Source organism: Chiroxiphia lanceolata, chromosome W (assembly GCF_009829145.1).
Source record: "Chiroxiphia lanceolata isolate bChiLan1 chromosome W, bChiLan1.pri, whole genome shotgun sequence".
Lineage (NCBI taxonomy): Eukaryota > Metazoa > Chordata > Aves > Passeriformes > Pipridae > Chiroxiphia > Chiroxiphia lanceolata.
In genome coordinates, this window is record NC_045670.1 from 12,476,668 (window position 1) to 12,496,165 (window position 19,498).

Below are 19,498 nucleotides of genomic sequence, written 5' to 3' on the forward strand. Positions count from 1 at the left end.
CAACACCGAGTCTGCTGGCAACAGGTGACATCCACCCATCTCAGAGGGGTAAAAGGATCTTAGCTCAGGAGTTGTCAGGGCTCATTGAGAGAACTTTAAACTGGATTTGAAGGGAGATGGGGACAGGGCCAGGCTCGACAGATAAGGTGTGGGAAGGGGAGAACTTTAGCGACCACCCTAATAGCAAAAGGAGGTTATAGAGGGAATACCCTGATCAAGCACAAAAAACCAAAGACGTAACCACAAGACAGGACTATGGAGCATCCCTTTGCACCCCCACTGGGATATTGACACAATCAAATACCTCTATAAAGTGCCTGTACAGCAATGCACACAGGATGGGGAACAAGCAGGGTGAACTAGAGATTTGTGTGCGGTCACAGGGCTTTGATCTCATTGCAATTATGGAGATGTGATGAGATAGCTCACATGACTGGAATGTTGTCATGAAGGGCTACACACTGTTTAGGGGAGACAGATCAGGAAGGTGTGGTGGTGGAGTTGCCTTCTATGTGAGGCTACACTTGGAGTGCATCAAGTTCTGTCTTGGGGTGGATGATAAGCAAGTTGAGAGCTTATGAGTTAGGATAAAAGGATAGACTAGTGAGGGCAACATTGTTTTGGGTGTTTGCTACAGGCCACCTGATCAGGAGGAGGAAGTGGATGAGGCCTTCTACAGACAGCTTGAAGCAGCCTCACAGTCACAGGTCCCGGTTTTTGTGGGGAACTTTAATTACCCTGACATCTGCTGGAGAAGTAACACGACAAAGCAGAAACAGTCCAGGAGGTTCCTGGAAAGTATTGATGACAACTTCCTGTCACAGGTAGTGGAGGATCCCACAAGGAATGGTGTGCTGCTTGACCTCATACTAACAAACAAGGAAGACCTTGTCGGAGATGTGAAGGCTGGGGGCAGTCTTGACTGCAGTGACCATGAGATTGTGGAATTCAGTATCAGGCGAGAAGAAAGCAGGGTAGCAAGTAAGATTACAGCCATGGACTTTAGAGAGCTAACTTTAGCCTCTTCAGGCATCTTCTTGGAAGAATCCCATGGGAACAGGCCCTGCAGGGAAGAGGAGTCCAAGAGAGTTTGCTGATATTCAAGGATCACTTCCTCCAGACTCAAGAACGATGCATCCCGATGAGCAAGAAATTGGGCAAAGGGGGCAAGAGACCTGCATGGATTAATAAAGAACTCTTGTCATTACTCAAACCTAAGCAGGAAGCACACAGGAAGCAGGAAGCAGGGCCAAACCACATGGAACGAATATAGAGAGGTTGTCAGAGTAAGTAGAAATGAGACAAGGAAAGTTAAGGTCAACCTGGAATAAAATCTGGCTAAGGATGTCCAGGACAACAAGATGGGCTTCTTCAAATACATCAATAACAAAAGGAAAACAAAGAATAATGTGGACCCATTAGTAAATGGAGGGGGGACCCTGGTAACAGAGGGCACAGAGAAGGTAGTTACTGAACGCCTTCTTTGCATCAGTCTTCACTGACAAGACCAACCCTCAGGGATCTCTGAACCAGGAGACCAGGGCAAAGGAATGTTGGAAGGAAGACTTTCCCTTGGTCAAGGAGGATTGGGTCAGAGAACACCTAGGCAAACTTGACATGCACAAGTCCGTGGACCCTGATGGGATGCATCCTTGAGTTCTGAGGGAGCTGTCGGACATCATTGCTAGGCCACTCTCAATCATCTTTGAATGGTCATGGCAATCAGGAGAGGTGTCTGAAGACTGGAAGAAAGTAAATGTCACCCTGGTCTTCAAAAAGACCAAGAAGGAGGACTCAGGGAACTACCAATCAGTCAACCTCATCTTAATCATTGGAAAGGTGATGGAACGCCTCATTCTGGAGGCAATCTCTATCCACATGGACAACAAGAAGGCATGGATTCACTAAAGGTAAATCATGCTTGACCAACCTGATTGCCTTCTATGATGAAACAACTACCAGGATGGATGAGGGGAGAGCAGTGGATATTGTCTACCTCAACTTTAGCAAGGCTTTTGACACTGTCTCTCACAACATCCTCATAGGCAAACTCAGGAAGTGTGGACTGGATGAGTGGACAATGAGATGGATTGAGAACTGTCTTAATGGCAGATCCCAGAGAGATGTGATCAGTGGCACAGGGTATAGTTGGAGGTCAGTCACTAGTGGTGTCCCCCAAGGTTCAATACTGGGCCCAGTATTGTTTAACTTATTCATCAAAGACTTGGATGAAGGGGTAGATGCATCCTCAGCAAATTTGCTGATGACACAAAACTGGGAAGAGTGGCTGATACCACAGAGCGCTGTGCAGACCTTCAGAAGGACCTTGACAGGTTGGAAAGATGGGCAGAGAGGAACCGTCTTAAGTTCAACAAAGGCAAGTACAGGGTCCTGCACCTGGGGAGGAATAACCCCAGGCACCAGTACAGACTGGGGGTTGACCTGTTAGAAAGCAGCTCTGCAGAGAAGGACCTGGGGGTCTTGGTGAACGACAAACTGTCCATGAGCCAACAGTGTGCCCTTGTGGCCAAGAAGGCCAATGTTATCTTGGGGTGCATTAGGAAGACCATTGCCAGCAGGTCGAGGGAGGTGATCCTGCCCCTCTACTCAACCCTAGTGAGGCTGCATCTGGAGTGTTGTGTCCAGTTCTGGGCTCCTCAGTACAAGAGAGACATGGAGCTCCTGAAGCAAGTCCAGCAGAGGGTGAAAGATGATGAGAGGACTGTAGTATTTCTTATGAGGAAAGACTGAGAGAGTTGAGTCTGTTCAGCCTGGAGAAGAGACGACTGAGAGGGGACCTTATCAATGTCTATAAGTATCTGAAGGGAGGGTGTGAGAGGATGGAGCCAGGCTCTTCTTGGTGGTGCCAAGCAATAGGACAAGAGGAAATGGGCAGAAACTGATGCACAGGAAGTTCCACCTGAACATGAGGAAGAACTTTGGTACTGTGCAGGTGACTGAGCACTGGAATAGATTGCCCAGAGAGGGTGTAGAGTCTCCATCACTGGAGATATTCAAGAACCGTCTGGATGCAATCCTGTGCAATGTGCTCTGGGATGACCCCACTGGAGCAGGGAGGTTGGACCAGATGACTCACTGTGGTCCTTTCCAGCCTTGCCCATCCTGTGATTCTGTGACTTGGGCTAGTTAAATCTGTGTGTTTTAGTTTGATGGTCTTGTTTTTCTAACCAGAAAAAATTGTATTTGTACATTGTTTATACAACTACTTATACTGGTAAACAAGCAGTTCCTCACATTCTTAAATTTTATTATGTTACTGTGAATGATTCTTTTTCTCTCTCTCATGCTCTTTTGGGGGAAAAACTCAAAGAATTTTAGAAGTTATTTAATAACAAACAAGTGATATTTCATTTATGACTGCATATTAAGGAGTTTATCAGTACATACATATTTTGACTAATGTGTGTATTTTAACTGTTAGTGAATGGAACTTAGTGTTGTTGGTTAAAATGTTCGTCAGAGCTGTAAAACTGATGGATGTTTTCTTGAACCTATTTTTATCCATCAACATATGGAAGAATAAAATCAGTTTTCCTGCTTTTTCACTTTCTAATTGATTTCTCAATTTCGCATGGCCTAATTGTTTATCTGCACTATTCTGAATAAATTGACTCGAAGCAGTAAAATTGAGTGCCATCAGAGAGCAATTTAACACTGTAGTATACTTTGTTTTGGGAAAGAAGCAAAGGACTTTGCCAGGTTAGTGGATTATCTTCCTTAAAAAATTAGGTATTAAACATGTTATTAATACTATAGTTTTGGTCAGGTACGGTTAATACAGGTTATAGATAACTTAAGACTTAAGACATAACAGAGCTTTGTAATTAAAATACTAAATAGTTTTTTAAACAACTAGGTATTTTTTAAACTTGCATATTCTTAGAGAGGATTCCTCACTCCTTAAAATTTTCCTTGGTTCTGATAACAGGTAGATTTTTCAAGTTTTTATTGTTGGATGTGTATGGTATGGTATATGAATTGTCAAAATACTGACTGCATTTCATTCTATCTTAGGTGATTTGCAAGTCAGATGCTCCTACAGGGGATGTTCTGCTTGATGAAGCTCTGAAACACATAAAAGAGACCCAACCTCCTGAAACAGTACAAAATTGGATTGAACTGCTTAGTGGTAAGCCTTTAACATAATGTATTTGCTTTTCCCCCAATAATGCTAATTATCTGGTGTCACTAGAGATTATACTGTAAGATTTTTGGGGAGATAGCATGCCAAAAAGTTAATTAGTCTGTCATCTAGAGTAGTCTCTTGTTAATTGTAACCTTTAATCAAATATGAGTAACTTGCTTTTGATTTAACTTGGTACAGAAAGGATCTAGATCCAAGTGTCAGAGGACATCTCTACTTTGTGGAAGAGGTGTCTTCTACTGACTCGAGTAAATCAGGACTGCACCCTGGATAAATAACCACCTTTTTCTGTTATTGGAAATGAGGGATAGTGGAAGTTTGGAGTATCGTAGAATCATAGAATATCCTGAGTTGGAAGTGACCTATAAGGATCATCAAGTCCAACTCCTGGCTCTGCACAGGACAATCCCAAGAATCACACCATGTGCCTGAGAGCATTGTCCAAGTGCTTCTTGAACTCTGTCAGGCTTGGTGCTGTCACATGAAAAGGAGAGATTTCCTCAACCCTTAGTGATTTATTTGTCTGTCAGGGCCCCAGGAAATCTGAGACTTGTGCCCAACCAGTCTGTCAGCATCCTGTTATGGGGACCCTTCATCGAAGAGTTCCACTGGATCAGAGGGTGATTTTACTGCCTTTTTCAGGGGGCTAAGCCAACAACATAAGGGAGACCCCTCATCATGGTTTGAGAGCTCCAAAATCCAATTCCCTAGTCCAAGTCCCCTCCCACATCTCAACCCAGTGTGAGATGGATTTCCAGACACCACACGAGACTCAAAATGGGGGAAAGGGAATATATTACAATGACTGTACAAATAAATACAATACATTATATACAATCTTAGCTATCTCTACCATGACATAAAAGTATTTACAATGGATCAGATTTCTTCTCCCCTCCAAATAAAAGTCCAGGAGGGAAGAAGGAAGTGATCTTTTCCACTTTCAGAGCAGCAATCTCTAAGGTAGCAGGTTCTCTTCTTCTCATGCAGCATCTGTATCTGGATCTCTGCCAGTACACACGAGGGGTATCCAAGCCCCTCAGCCCGTTGTCTTCAAGCGAGGGTCTTCTCTTCCATGGACTGCGTAGCAGGGACAAAACTCACTTCACCACGGTCATATCATGGGGTGTAAGACCCCCATGAAGGTCCCTTCCTCAGGGGATTCACCCCTGAGTCAGAACATCTCAGGCAGCTTTCAGTTGAAAGCCTTTCCCTCAAGAGTTCTACCAGAGCTCCTGTGCTCTGTCTCAGGCTGCCAGTTTGGCAGCAGTGGTGGTGGGGGGGGGGAAAGGTCACCCCCTCTGCATTCCTTTAATCGTCCCGGTCCAGCTTTCCAGGACGCCTGAGCTTTTCAGCTCTTTTCTGCAGTGCTGCTGCAGTTTTAGGACTTCCATTCAGTAGGAGTCCATCCTTTCCAGTTAGGAAAGGTCACAAAAGGAGTTTGGGGGTTTTGGTTCAGTTTCTTACCCCAACTCCATCTCTGTAGAGCTTAGTTGTGCTCTCTCTGCTACTGGCTCTCTCTCGGCTCTCTCAGACAACTCTGTGTCTTCCTTCGCTACATGTTTGTTGCTGCTTCTTCAGTTATCTCTTGGCTCTTAGCCACAATATCTGGACGCTGCTGCTGCTCTGTCTCTGCTCACTCACAGTGGAGAAAACTTCTTTAGCTTTCAGCCACAGGTACTTAGCCCAGTCTAACACTGTTCCAAGTCCCTGCAGCCCCCCCGCTGGGGGCTGGGGGGGCCCAACCCCCAGTGGGGTTGCTGCTGTTTCCCCTCGTGGCTCCTACAACAACTACAACTAACCTTCTCTTCCGTTCTGCTTGTGATATGTTTATATTTTGCAGAAGTGCTTATTGGGTAAAACCTCAAAACTTCAAGGGTCACCACCCCCTGGGGTTTTACCATTTTATAACTGCAGGGGGAAAACTGTTTCCCCCCACCACACCCCTCAACAGGTCTTCCCAGTTTATTTGAATGTGTTACCTGATGCCGGCAACTGCTACCACTTGTAAAGGACTCACTCTAACAGTTTATGTAATAACACCCTTTATTAATACAAAGTTGTGACAGGTTAAGGTTTGAAGATTTCCAGTGATAGTATCTGTGTGCAAAAATGTATTTAAAGCAATATAAAAACAAGCTCTAATACCAATAAAAGTATTCAGCACGCGTAGAGTACAGTCTTTATCCCATAGGTATCCCTATGGGGGAGAAGACAGGTTCAGCCCATCAACTGATCCCAGCAGTTATGATGGAGTCTTCCCTGATTTTCTCTCCATTCTCAACTTACTTTTATACTATTTCTTTATATTTAGGTGGAGCTTGAGTGACTTTAGTCATAAATACTTTTGTTTCTGATTGGTGTAAAATTATCTCGCTTCACTTTTAAAGATACAGTCCAAAAAAAAAGAAATATGATGCATGCCCGGGGGGGGTGGTCGTACCTTGGAGGCAGGTAACTTTGGGATGGAGGTGTGCGTTAATATTAGAATTAGGTTTAAATGAACCAAGTTCATTTGAGGAGAGACATTTCGCCGCAGTTATTGTCTCAGCAGCAGGACGTCTCCCTTGATTGAAAGGTGCTATGTGGTCTTGTCAACTACAAAGTATCACTAAGTTCCCCTCCCTGCAAGGATTTATATGGAGGGAGACTGCGGCGTCTCCACTCCTCTCCACCCTCTGTTCCATCCCCTGTAGCAGGTGCTTATTGTTGTATGGGGAGTCATCGTGGAGCATGTCGACCACATTCCATCCAGGGAGTAGCAGCTGCATTTTACCCTATAATTTCCATACCGTTGTAACTTCTGTTAGGATGTGAATATAACTTCTTAGTTTCCTCTAATTTTTACCTCCAACCATCTTCCCATAGGTCCTATGACCACTTTCCTGGGGAACCTGTTCCAGTGCCCAACCACCCTCTGGGTAAAGAACCTTTTCCTAATATCCAACCTAAACCTCCCCTGACATAGACCCTAGGGTCTTATCACTAGTCCTTCTTATATCGTGGTGCCCAAAACTGCACACAGTACTCGAGGTGAGGTCGCACCAGTGCAGAGTGGGACAATCACCTCCCTTGACCAGCCAGTGATGTTGTGCTTGATGCAGCCCAGGATACAGTTGTGCCAGGGCACACTGTTGACTTGTATTCAACTTGCCATTGACCAGGACCTCCAGGTTCCTTTCCTCCGACATGTTCTCCAGCATTTCATTCCCCATTCTGTATGTACATCCAGGATTGCCCTGTCCCAGGTGCAGAATCCATCACTTGTCCTTGTTAAACTCCATACAGTTGGTGATTGCCCAGCCCTCTAATTTGTCAAGGTCTCTCTGCAGGGCCTCTCTGCCTTCAAGGGAGTCAACAGTTCCTCCCAATTTAGTGTCATTTGCAAACTAACTTAGTATAACTTCAAGTCCTACATCCAAGTTGTTTATGAAGATGTTGAAGAGAACTGACGGAGCCCTGTAACACCCCACTAGTGACCAGTTACCAGTCTCATGTAACCCCATTTACTATTACCCTTTGTGCCCAAACCATGAACCAGTTGCTCACCTATCATATGACGTCCTTATCCAGCTGTGTGCTGGGCATTTTGTCCAGAAGGATACTGTGAGGGGCAGTATCAAAAGCTTTACTGAAATCTAAAAAGATTACATGAACTGACTTCCCTTGATCAACTAGATAGGTTACCTAATCATAAAAGGAAATTAGGTTTGTCAAGTGTCTTGGTTTGAGCCGCCCTACCCCCCCACGCAATGAGTTTCTGACGAGGGACCAATCGGAGCTGTTTTTTCGCCCCTGTGAAATTAACATATGACAACAGCCAGGAGGAAGTTGTTGGCAGTGTGTGAGAGAGAGATTCGGAACCATGAGGTGAGAGGAGGGAGGCCGGTGGGCCCCTTGCGGGGGCCAGGCCCTCTTCCCCCCAGCCGGGCTGCGGGGGAGCTCGGGACAGTATTATAACTGGACTGGGTGCCTGTGGCCAAAAGGCTAGGGGCCTTTCCCCCCCCACTGCCCAGGAGAGGCGGTGGCGTGGACTTGAGAGGCCAGACAGGGGTTGGAACTAGCCCCCCCCGGCAGGCAGGTGAGGCATTGGAGCCGAGCCAGAGATGGACTGAGGGGTGGTCTGGAGCCTGGAGAAGCAGTTGCGATCGTACGGAGCTGGAAGAACTCCAGGCAGAGGAGAGAGACCGAAGTAGTCTCGCTGCTACCCTCTTCCCCCTCCATAATGGCGGGGGAGAGGTAGCGACCTTGAGCTGAGACTGAAGCAAAATGGGAGACGGGCTGAGAGGCTTGGGCAGGGGCAGCCAAAAACCAAAGGAGGAATGCAGGTGGAGGAATGCCTCCCCATAACACCTGGAAGCTCAGAAGCTGCAGCAACTGGCACAGAGCGAAGCCAAACCAAACAGATTTTTTCTGGGTAAGAACTTTTGGTGAAAACTTTGGGGTAAAAAGACTGAACAAGACCCAGAAACTCTGCAACCTGGAAAGGAAAGAGTAAACATCTTACTCTCTGGGAGGAACCTTCACGAACCAGGGGGAAAGAACTCAAAAACTGACTCCCTGGACCTTCGTGATGAAGATCTGGTAAAGCAAGTGTTCCCTTGTAGCCCAGGAGGAGACCTCAGGAGAAGTTGAGGAGTTGGTGGTGGTGCAAAAGACCCCTTCCCTGATACCCCAATGAGAGAGAGACTTTAACTATCACCCTGAAAACTTCTCCTGAACTGATGTGGGAGGGTCCAGGGGTGGTAGAATTTGTGTTAATACTGTGTATTTATTTGCTTTTTAGTTTCTATAGTATTTATTGTGTTAGTAATAAACTTTGATATAATTCCCCCACGCCGAGTTGTGCCTGTCTGAAAACTTCTCTTCTGTGTTGAGGCAAATTGTAGGGGGAGCTTGGAGGTTGGATTTTTGGGGTCAAACCCCCACATCAAGCAGGACTTTGCCCTCATGAAGCCATGCTGGCTGTGGCCAATGACTGCAATGCATTGTCTGTTAGGTGTCTTTCAATAACTCCCACAGTAATCTTCTCCATAATTTTACCAGGCACTGAAGCGAGACTGACAGGCCTGTAGTTTCCAGGGTCATCTTTCTTGCCCTTCTTGAAAATTGGGACATTTGACAGCTTCCAGTCAACTGGGACCTCTCCAGATTCCCAAGACCTTTCAAAATGTGCTGGTTTAAAAAAACAGAGGTGAAAATTAACATCACTCAAACCGCCCCCTTTCAATAGTGGAGGAAAAAATACTAGGACAGATTTTAAGTTGGAGTCACAATTTATTGAAGAAATTGCAATAAACACAATATTAGTAAAAGATTGGATAAAAGAAAGAGTGGTTACTCAACAAAGGCAAGATGTCTCCTGGTCTCCAGGACAAAAACAAAATGGAGTCTGTTCCCATGTTCCGCGCCGTGTGGTTTCCCTAGACAAAGACAAAATGGTGGCCTTTCGCACACTGGACCACACAATTCAGGAGAACAAAGAAAACAATGTGACAAATGAGTTTCCGTGGTTTAATGCCCTCCCCCAACCAGAAAAAAACCCAACAGAGAACAGGGGCAAAGCAACACCTGGATAGCTATTTTGCCCAAAAGGAGTTATACTGTTGAAAACACTGGCTCCAGTGGTGGCACTAGCAGTGGTGATTGTGAAACAATTCTGGAGCAGTTTGTGGAGTGGCTACTCCCAGACTGGACCATGACTGCAGCAGGGCTTCAGTAACGGTTGCCTCAGTTTCAGCAACAGTTATGGCTTCCCCCGACTCTGGCAGGCAACAGGAAAAAAAAAGGTTTACTATGTGTTTAAGGGAACAGTCCACACCCTTCCATGACCAATGAACTTCCAGTTTCTGGCGGCTTGGTGTTTTATGCTGAAAACCATGCCCCTCTGACGTGATATGGATGTCATTGAATAGCCAGCACTAAAAAACTCCACTTACCTTCTTTATAACCATGACACAAAATCATTGAGAGAGGTCTCATGATGACATCATCCAGCTCTTTGAGTATCCTTGAATTAGTCCCATCAGGTCCCATAGATTTATAGGGTCGACTGGGAGTTTATCATTCTCACAGCCATGGTCCTCCAACTCAGGGCACTGGGACCCCCAGAGCCCATCATCAGTGTTGATGACCAAAGCAAAGAATGCATTAAACATCTCTGCCTTGTCTCTGTCCCTGTTTGTGAGGTGACCATCCTCATCCTGTAATGGGTCGATGTTATTTCTGCACTGCCTTTTGCTTTTAACGTATTTTAAAAAACTCTTTGTGTTGTCCCCCACAGTACTCACCAACTTCAACTCCAATTGAACTTTGACCACAGGAATTTTGACCCTACAGTGACAAGCAGCATCTCTATTCCTCCCATGTCACCCAACCTTGCTTCCACTAGCCATACACTTTCTTTTTTTGCCTTAGCTCCAGATGGAGATCCCTGCTCAGCCAAGCAGACCTTCTGCCTCGTCTGCTTGACTTCTGACATTTTGGAATTGCCATATTGGAGTATAGTTGTATGGATTCAGTATTCACACCTTTTGATAAAGAAAGGGGATAAGAAGCTCACTCTTCAGATGTAAAAGTTGAGGGTAATTTGGCCATTAATTACAAAGAAACAAAGAGTTAGGAGTTCTTTCTACTATTCCATTAACCGGAGAAATGTAAAAAATATTTTCAAATACTTCTAGTTGTTCAAAACAAAGACTTCAAGATAAGTACGTTGCACACAGCTCTTCCTGTAAATCTAATGAATTGTGGGAAAAAATAAAATGTCAATTATAGAATCATAGAATGGTTTGGGTTAGAAGGGACCTTAAAGATCATCTAGTTCCAACCCCCCTGACATGGGCAGCTTCCATCCACTAGACCAGCTTGCTCCAAGCCCAATCCAACCTGGCCTTGAACTTTCCAGGGATGGGGCATCCCCAACTTCTCTGGGCAACCTGTTCCTCACTACCCTTACATTAAAGAATTTCTTCCTAATATCTAATCTAATAATTTTTCAGTAAAACTCTTGTCCTATCACTACATGCCCTTGTAAAAAGTCCCTCTCCAGACTTCCTGTAGGCCCCCTTTAGGTAGTGGAAGGTTGTTCCTAGGTCTCCCTGGAGCCTTCTCTTCTCCAGGTTGAACAGTCCCAACTCTCTCAACCTATCTTCATAGGAGAGGTACTCCAACCCTCTGATGATCTTCGTTGTCCTCCTCTGGACTTACTCCAACATGTCCATGTCCTTATGTTGGCAGTCCCAGAGCTGGATGCTGTACTCCAGGTGGGGTTTCATGAGAGTGGAGTAGAGGGGGAGAATCACCTCCCTTGACCTTTTGGTCATGCCTCTTTTGATGCAGCCCAGGATACGGTTGGTTTTCTGGGCTGCAAGTGCATGTTGCTGGGTCATGTCACAGGGTTCTCATTCACCAGCACCCCCAAGTCCTTCTCCTCAGGGCTACCCTCAATCCATTTTCTACCCAGCCTGTATTTGTGTTTGGGATTGCCCCAACCCAGGTACCGCACCCTTCACTTGGCCTTGTTGAACCTCATGAGGTTTTCACAGACCCACCCCTCAGTCCTGTCCAGGTCCCTCTGGATGGCATCCCTTCCCTCCAGCATGTCGACTGCACCACACAGCTTGGTGACATCGGTAAACTTGCTGAGGTTGCACTCAATCCCACTGTTCCTGTTGCCAACAAAGATGTTAAACAGCACCGGTCCCAAAAATATCCCCTGAGGAACGCCACTTGTCACTGGTCTCCTCTTGGACATCGAGCCGTTGACCACAATTAGATCTCGTCTTTAAAATTGCAGTTAACACTTTTCATACACCTTGCCAACATTTCTTTTCTCAGGATGCATAAATTAATCTGAAATTAACAATGACCATCTTTTAACATGCAGTGCTTTTATTTTTTGTTTGTTTGGGGTTTTTTTAGGGTTTTAGCCAAATTCATGACTAAGGTTTGTCCTTTTTTTACAAATACACAAAATGCAGCTTCCCTGTAGTAGAACGGAGCTGTACTTATTTGTGTAAACATTTGTCGTGGTTTGAACCAGGTTTTCCCCCTGAAGCTAAGAAGGTGGTAACCCCCAGGGGGTGGTGACACTTGAGATTTGAACCAATCTGCACTCCTGCGAAATATAAACATACCACAAGCAGACCGGAAGAGAAAGAGTTGTAGTTTTGGTGTAGAAGTGGTAACCATGTTGTAGGAACCACGAGGAGAGGGCAGAAGCCCTCCGGGGGGGCTTCTGCCTTCCCCCCCCCCCAGCTCCAGTTGGGGGTTGCAGGGACCTGGAACAGCATAAAACTGGGCTAGGTGCCTGTAGCTAGAAACTAAGGAAGTTTTCTCCACCATGATTGAGCAGAGACAGAGCAGCAGCAGAAGCAGTGACAGCGTCCAGAGACTATGGCTAAAAGCCAACAGATAAGAACTGAACTGTAGAAGCAGCAAAACAGCGTGCAGCCAAGGAAGATACAAAGTTGTCTGAGGAGAGAGCAGCAGAGAGACAGAGTTTTGGGGGTAAGAACTGAACCAGACCCCCCCAAACTCCTTGGAAACCCCTCATGTCCTAGACGGGAGGGGTGAAGCGCAACATGCACTGCAGAGAAGAGCTAAGAAACTCAATCGTCCTGAGAGCTCAGTCAGGACGAAATGTGTGGGAGGTGGACCTTGGGCCCTCCCTCGTTGCAGCTATAGAGAAGCTAGCAGCTTGGAATCAGAGTCAGAAGTTCTACAAAGAGTTTGAATCTCCTAAAGATACCAGACTGTCACGGAGACTCCTGTGCTTCGTTGATATGACCATGGTGGAGCGACCTTTGGGGTGAACGCAGCCCACGGAAGATCCCTCACTTGGAAGACGAGTGGCCGAGGGGCTTGGATATCCCCATGTGTGTGCTGGCAGAGATCCAACAACAGCTGCATGCATGAGAGAGAGAGATAGACTGCTACTCTGAAGAAGCTGCTACCCTGAGAGCTGGAAGGGATCTTTCCTTCTTCCCTCCTGGACTTTTATTTGGAAGGGAGAAGAGATTTGATCCATTGTAAATACTATTATGTCATGGTAGAGATAATTAATATTGTATATAATGTATTGTAGTATTTATTCATGTGTACAGTCATTGTAATATATTCCCTTTCCCCCATTCTGAGTCTCGTGTGATTGTCTGGAAAACACATCTCACACTGGGTTGAGATGTGGGAGGGGGGATGGAGCTAGGGAATTAGATTTTGGGAATCTCAAACCATGACAACATTGTAGGAAAAAAAACCAGTTTTGTTAACAGTATGACTTTGGGAGGTAGGGGGTAATAAGACGAAGTTATACATCTAAATCTAATTGTTACTTGTAACAACAGAAAAGTAAGAGTTTAAATAATGACCAAAATGCCTTCAGCTTTCTCTGCCTTCTTGTTTTCATTATGCTCTTCCCATTTGTCCCATACCACTTGAAGCAACCTTCCTTGCATACTTGCATATAGTTCATACTTGACGCCCTTGCCATCCCTTCCATCCTGCTTATTGTCTGTCAGGCAAAGGGGGGAGAGAGTAGAACAAAGTAGTCCTTGTCAGGGGCTTGTCAGGGGCTTGTCAGGGGCTTGTCAGGTGTGTCTGCTGCATAGCCTTGCAGTTTAGTTTTGCTCAGCTCTCCTTCACTTTTATAGCCTTTGAAAAAACTATTTTTCTTGTCCCAAATACATAATTTGTGCTGACATTTCACCTTCTCTCACAGTGTAGATCACATCAAGGTCAACTAATGAATGAACAGTGTTGTAGGTTTTCCTTGAGCTAAGCTAAGGTTTTTCTGACCCTGCTGAACTTTGGCTCTGGGAAGATAGTTATCGTCAGTGCTGTGGTTGAGTCTTAGATCACTCATTTTTATTTACATGTATGGCATTAAGGTTCTTTGTGTTTCCTGTGCTTTAGAGAACTGTCGTTTAAAGAAAAATATTTTGGTGTTTTGTTTTGGGTTTTTGATAAAATCTTTTATAATTTTACTTTAGGGTCTGATCCTGGAAAATAACTACTCTATCCATAATTATCAGCGCTGTGAAGAATGCTGCTTGAAGTTAGTGTTCAAAGCCATCATGGAAATATTTATATGGACATTTAAGGTGGTGTTTTCTAGGTTGATCTTGTTTATAAGATAGCCTCTAAGGGAAGCAAGTATAGGGAATATAGAAACTTGAATCAAAATGTCAGATGTAACAAACATCTGTCTGTGTTTGAAGCAAGTGCCAGTGTAATTGAGGAGATTGATCACAAGGTGTCACCACAGCACTGATTTTTATTCTTGTATAGCCACATCCACCTAATATATTAATTTAGAAACATCTAGGAAATTACCTTTGCCCTGTGAAACAATGTAAGGGGACAAATTTTTTTTGGTGGTTCTTTGGTGTGTGATAGCTTCATTCATGGTCAAACTGGGGAATCACATCAAATGAGAATGTGATTCCTACAAGGACTTGTGGAGTTCAGGTCTGGATGGGTTTTCTACCTTTCACTATGCAGTTGGTGTCACCTAATTTTACTTGTCCATTACTTGAATAAAGTGTACATCACCTTCCATCACAATGGGAGAAACCTTAAAGTAATCTGTGTATTATTATTATTCATTAACCAATGATTTTTTAAAAAGCTTTCTTATATAGAAAGGTCAGGCTGGATGGGGCCCTGGGCAACCTGATCTAGTGGGTAACATCCCTGCCCATGTCAGGGGGGTTGGAACTAGATGATCTTTAAGGTCCCTTCTCACCCAAGCCATTCTATGACTCCATGATAGAAATTCTCACATCATTTGTGGGAAAACCCTCATCTATCTATGAAATGTTTTACGCTGTTTTTTCACTCACCTCTTAAAATGCATATGCTTTTTTATATCACGAGGGGATTTTAATACTTACAATAAATACTTAGGTATGCTGGACCTAAAATTTTAGCTTGTTAAGTAAACCCTTAAGCAAAGATGTATTTCACAGAATATGCTGAGTTGGAAGGGACCCGCAAGGATCGTTGAGTCCAACACTTAGCCCTGCAAAGGACCATCCCCAGGAGTCACACCGTGTGCCTGAGAGTATCATCCAAATGTTTCTTGAACTCTGGCAGGCTTGGGGTTGTGACCACTTCCCTGGGGAGCTTGTTCCAGTACCCAACCACCTTCTGGGTGAAGAATCTCTTTCTATTACCCAACCTAAACCTCCCTGACACAGTTTCAGACCATTCCCTTAGGTCCTGTCACTGATCACCACAGAGAAGAGATCAGTGCCTGTCCCTCCTCTTCCCCTCATGAGGAAGTTGTAGACTGAGATGAGGTCTCCCCTCAGTCTCCTCCAGGCTGAACAAACCAAGTGACCTCAGATGCTCCTCATAAGGCTTCCCCTCAAGTCCCTTCATCACTTTTGTTGCCCTCCTTTGGACGTTCTCTAATAGTTTAATATCTTTCTGTATTGGGTCTGGTTGAGCTGGAGTTCATTTCCCCATAGCAACCCTCACAGTGATGTGCTTTGCATTGGTAGCTAGAATGGTGTTGATAACACAACAGTGTTTTGGCTACTGCTGAGCACAGCATCAGCACTGTAACATTCCTTCCCCAATCGAGGGCAAGATTCTGGGACAGGACACAAGCAGGTCAGCTGACCCAAACTAACCAAAGGGATAGTCCATACCATATGACATCAGCTCAGATATAAAAGCTAAGGAAAGGAGGAGGAAGGGGGGGCGTTCACTGTCTGCAATGGTTGCCTGCTAAGAAACCATTATGCATTGCTGAAACCCTGCTTCTCAGAAGTGGCTGGCCATCATTGTTGATGGGAAGTAGAGAATAAACCTTGTTATTTTTCACTTTGTTTTTGCATGTACAAGTTTTTACTTTGCTTCTGCTTTAATAAACTGCCTTATCCCAACCCATGAGTTGTTTTCCATCTTATTCTCTCTCCCCTTTATGGCTTGGAAGGGGAGTGATAGAGTGGCTTGGTGGGCACCTGGTGTCCAGTCAAGGTCAGCTCATCACACTTTCTTATATTGCGGTGACCAAAACTGCACACAATATTCAAGGTGAGGACCCCACCAAGTGCTTAACAACTTTGTCTTTCTTGGTAGCTGTTGATGCTGATTTTGTGCTTTTAAAATTTCCTCCTCTAAGCACACACACTTCGAAGTGCCCAGTTCTCCTGCCTTTACAAAAAAAATTTAGAAATAATTCTTATAGAAACATCAAAACCCCTGCCCAACATGTGCCTGTGTGTAATGCACGCACCTACACTCACACAGCGCATGTCACTGTTTCATCTGCTGAGGGCAGGAAGGGAGAGAAGAATATAAATATGAAGAAATAGAGAAGCGAGGAGGACATATAGTGTAGGTGTAGCTTACTCTGTGGCAGAAAGAATGGCAATGGCACTTCTTCCAGCGTCTGAATTGATAAAAGCCTGGAAGTAGACAAAAGGGACAAGATTGGAGGAGATTTTTATTTTTGGTTTTATTAACTCTGTCTTCATGACTGTTTGTGGTGTTTTGTTTGGGGGTTTGTTTGGGGGGGTTGTGGGGTTTTTTTCTTTCCCTTCAGTACAAGAATGCTTATTTGTCATATCCCTAATCAAGACATGGTTTAGTAGCATTTCATCCAAACTTTAAATGCTGACATGAACACAATATCTTAGTGTAATAGTCAGCTATATGAATTTGGCAACTCATTCTGCAGCTGGGGGGCGGGAGGAGGGGGGAAGAATCGCCGTAATAAATACAGCTTAAGCTTTGCCTGACTCTTGTTTTTTTTTCTTTTTTTTTAGGTGAAACATGGAACCCACTGAAGTTGCACTACCAATTGCGAAATGTCCGTGAAAGGTTAGCTAAAAATCTAGTGGAAAAAGGCGTACTGACAACAGAAAAACAGAACTTCCTTCTTTTTGACATGACTACACACCCTCTCACCAACAACAATATCAAACAGCGCCTCATCAAAAAGGTTCAAGAAGCGGTTCTTGACAAATGGGTGAATGACCCCCACCGCATGGACAAGCGCTTGCTGGCACTTGTTTATTTAGCCCATGCTTCAGATGTTCTGGAGAACGCTTTTGCCCCTCTTCTGGATGAGCAGTATGATTTAGCCACAAAGAGAGTGCGGCAGCTTTTGGATTTAGACCCTGAGGTTGAATGTATGAAAGCCAACATGAATGAGGTTCTATGGGCTGTTGTAGCAGCTTTCACAAAATAACTGTGCTCAGACTGAAGTGTTCTCTCTTCTCTCATGTAAACCAGTTGTTTTTCTTCTACTGGCTATTCATGTTTTATGTCATTTCTACCTTCTCACGTGATGAATCAACTCTTGTATGATAGGAATTATGTGGTGTATTCCCTCCTTTTCTGTGTATCTGTATACAGGATTCTGCTGGTACAAGACACTTTCCCAGTTGAAAACAACAGAAAAAGTTTTTACTGCCATATTGGCATTCTATTTCCTATTCAGTTTTGAGTTATACGAAATACTTTGTTCAATCTATTTTTCATCTTACTGTTATTGAAGTGGTTTAACACGGAAAGTACCTCAAGGAGGAAATGTGCATGCAGTTGGATCACTAGTCTCAGCTGACACAGATGTGTGCATGCATCAATACTTCTGCAGTACAACTCCTAACAGATTGAAGAAGGGTCTTTTAAAATCACCAAAGCTTCATGTTGAAGTGTCTATCAGGGCATTTTATATACAGATGTTGTTTCAATTATATCTCACAAAATTACTTTAAAAGCAGAAATTCCATTAAGTAGCTTTTTCAATAGTTCCTATAAAATGCCCCATAAATTTTACTTTTCATGCAAGTCTCTTGTGTACTTATGTTTACGTTAAAATGAAAACTGAGTCATAAGTCTAGTGCTGAAAGGTCCAATTGTTTCATAAACCTGTTTTGGGATGGGATACATTCCATTATATTGTATATATAGTTCAAATTGTAAATTAACAACTGACCTATCTTACTATCTACTTAGTTTTACACCTGGTCCCCCTTATTTACCATCAACCATTTGATGGAAAGAAAGACCTCCTATAAAGAGTATGTATGTGAAAGTTGTTCGTTTCCAGTGTCTACGGAGTTTGCCATCCAGGTATTCTAAGTCTATGCATTGCCTTTGATAATTACTGTATAGAAAGAGACCACTTTCTATCATTATCTGTACTTTTTTTCTTCTTTTTTTCCCCCTCCTGTATGGAAGAGGCTTGTGACTAGTACAATTCTTTAATGCAGTTTTTAATTTTGGTTGTACACAAATTAATATTTGTTTCTTAAACCTCTCAATCTATTTTACACTTAAAAAACAAAAAGTCAGTTCTAGCAGGTATTGCATGTAAATGGTTTGCAAGTAATGACTGCAATTCAGATGATTAAAATTTCTGTAATGGGATGCTGTGCTATATTTTAATTGTTTGTATACAATTATGCTGATTAGCACACTATTGTAAAATATATACAAATAAAACTTTGTCTTTTTAAAAATTTATTGCCTCTTTGCCACTGCTTGTTATCTCCCATTGGTTTCACAGTGCAAATATTATGCATTGAACAAATTGAGCATCGATTTATATGTATTTTTTTTCCTCATAACAATGAAGATTTATAGAGGGGCTTACAGGTGTCTAGAAACTTCTTTTGGTTAATATTCAGAGCAACAATGTTAGATGGTATATAACTTTAGAGTTAAAATTTAAGGGATCCCTTTATCTGTATAGTAACTTTTAACCTACAGTAAATAAACTATGATCTTAAAAGTGCCTGAAACACAACAAGCATGTAATTTTTTTGTTGTTGTTCCTAATTAGAAAGGTTTTATTGCTTAACTGAAAGCTTTAGTTAATATCCTTCTTCTTAGAAAGAGAGAGTTTGTATTAAGTAGATCAAACTGACCTAATCAGCAGTGTCACTCAGATCTGCAGGATTCATGGCTGAGACAGACTGAGTTAGCTTATAAGTGTGCAGCTGTGTCTGCCATAGGTAGACCTCTTCTATCTTAAGCAGAACTCTACAGCCTCATCTGTGACTGGACTTCCAATTTTGCACTTAAATAATTTAAATGCTTAAGTAGTTGATTTTAAAATACAACTTAAATTCATCATACATATACAACCTTTCTTTAATAAAGATTTTTAAAACATGGTCCTTAACATTTAGTGGCATACTGTTCTTTCAGTTCTTGAATTATGTTTCTTTAGAAAAATTAAAGTATATTGTAAGGTATTTCAAACTTTGGTTTACAAATACAAAGATAAACAGTGTTCCCCCATCTGTAAGATGCTGTGTTTAAAACCTTGAGGACCTTTGGCATGAACTTTGGACATTTTCTTTTAAACAT

The 19,498-nt window shown here is 43.4% G+C and overlaps 2 protein-coding genes across 2 annotated transcripts in view; one reads left to right on the forward strand and one right to left on the reverse strand.

The window, feature by feature from the left end:
* LOC116780041 (Golgi phosphoprotein 3-like) overlaps positions 1–17,369 on the forward strand; it is a 67,107-nt gene extending 49,738 nt beyond the window's left edge. Inside the window, exons 3-4 of the mRNA XM_032674550.1 lie at positions 4,036–4,150; positions 16,945–17,369. Of these exons, the coding sequence (XP_032530441.1) occupies positions 4,036–4,150; positions 16,945–17,369 (540 nt within the window). The remainder of the gene's footprint in view (positions 1–4,035; positions 4,151–16,944) is intronic.
* Positions 1–19,498, reverse strand: part of LOC116780036 (syncytin-A-like) — a 1,173,168-nt gene that overhangs the window by 740,861 nt on the left and 412,809 nt on the right. The gene's annotated exons all lie outside the window — the stretch shown is intronic.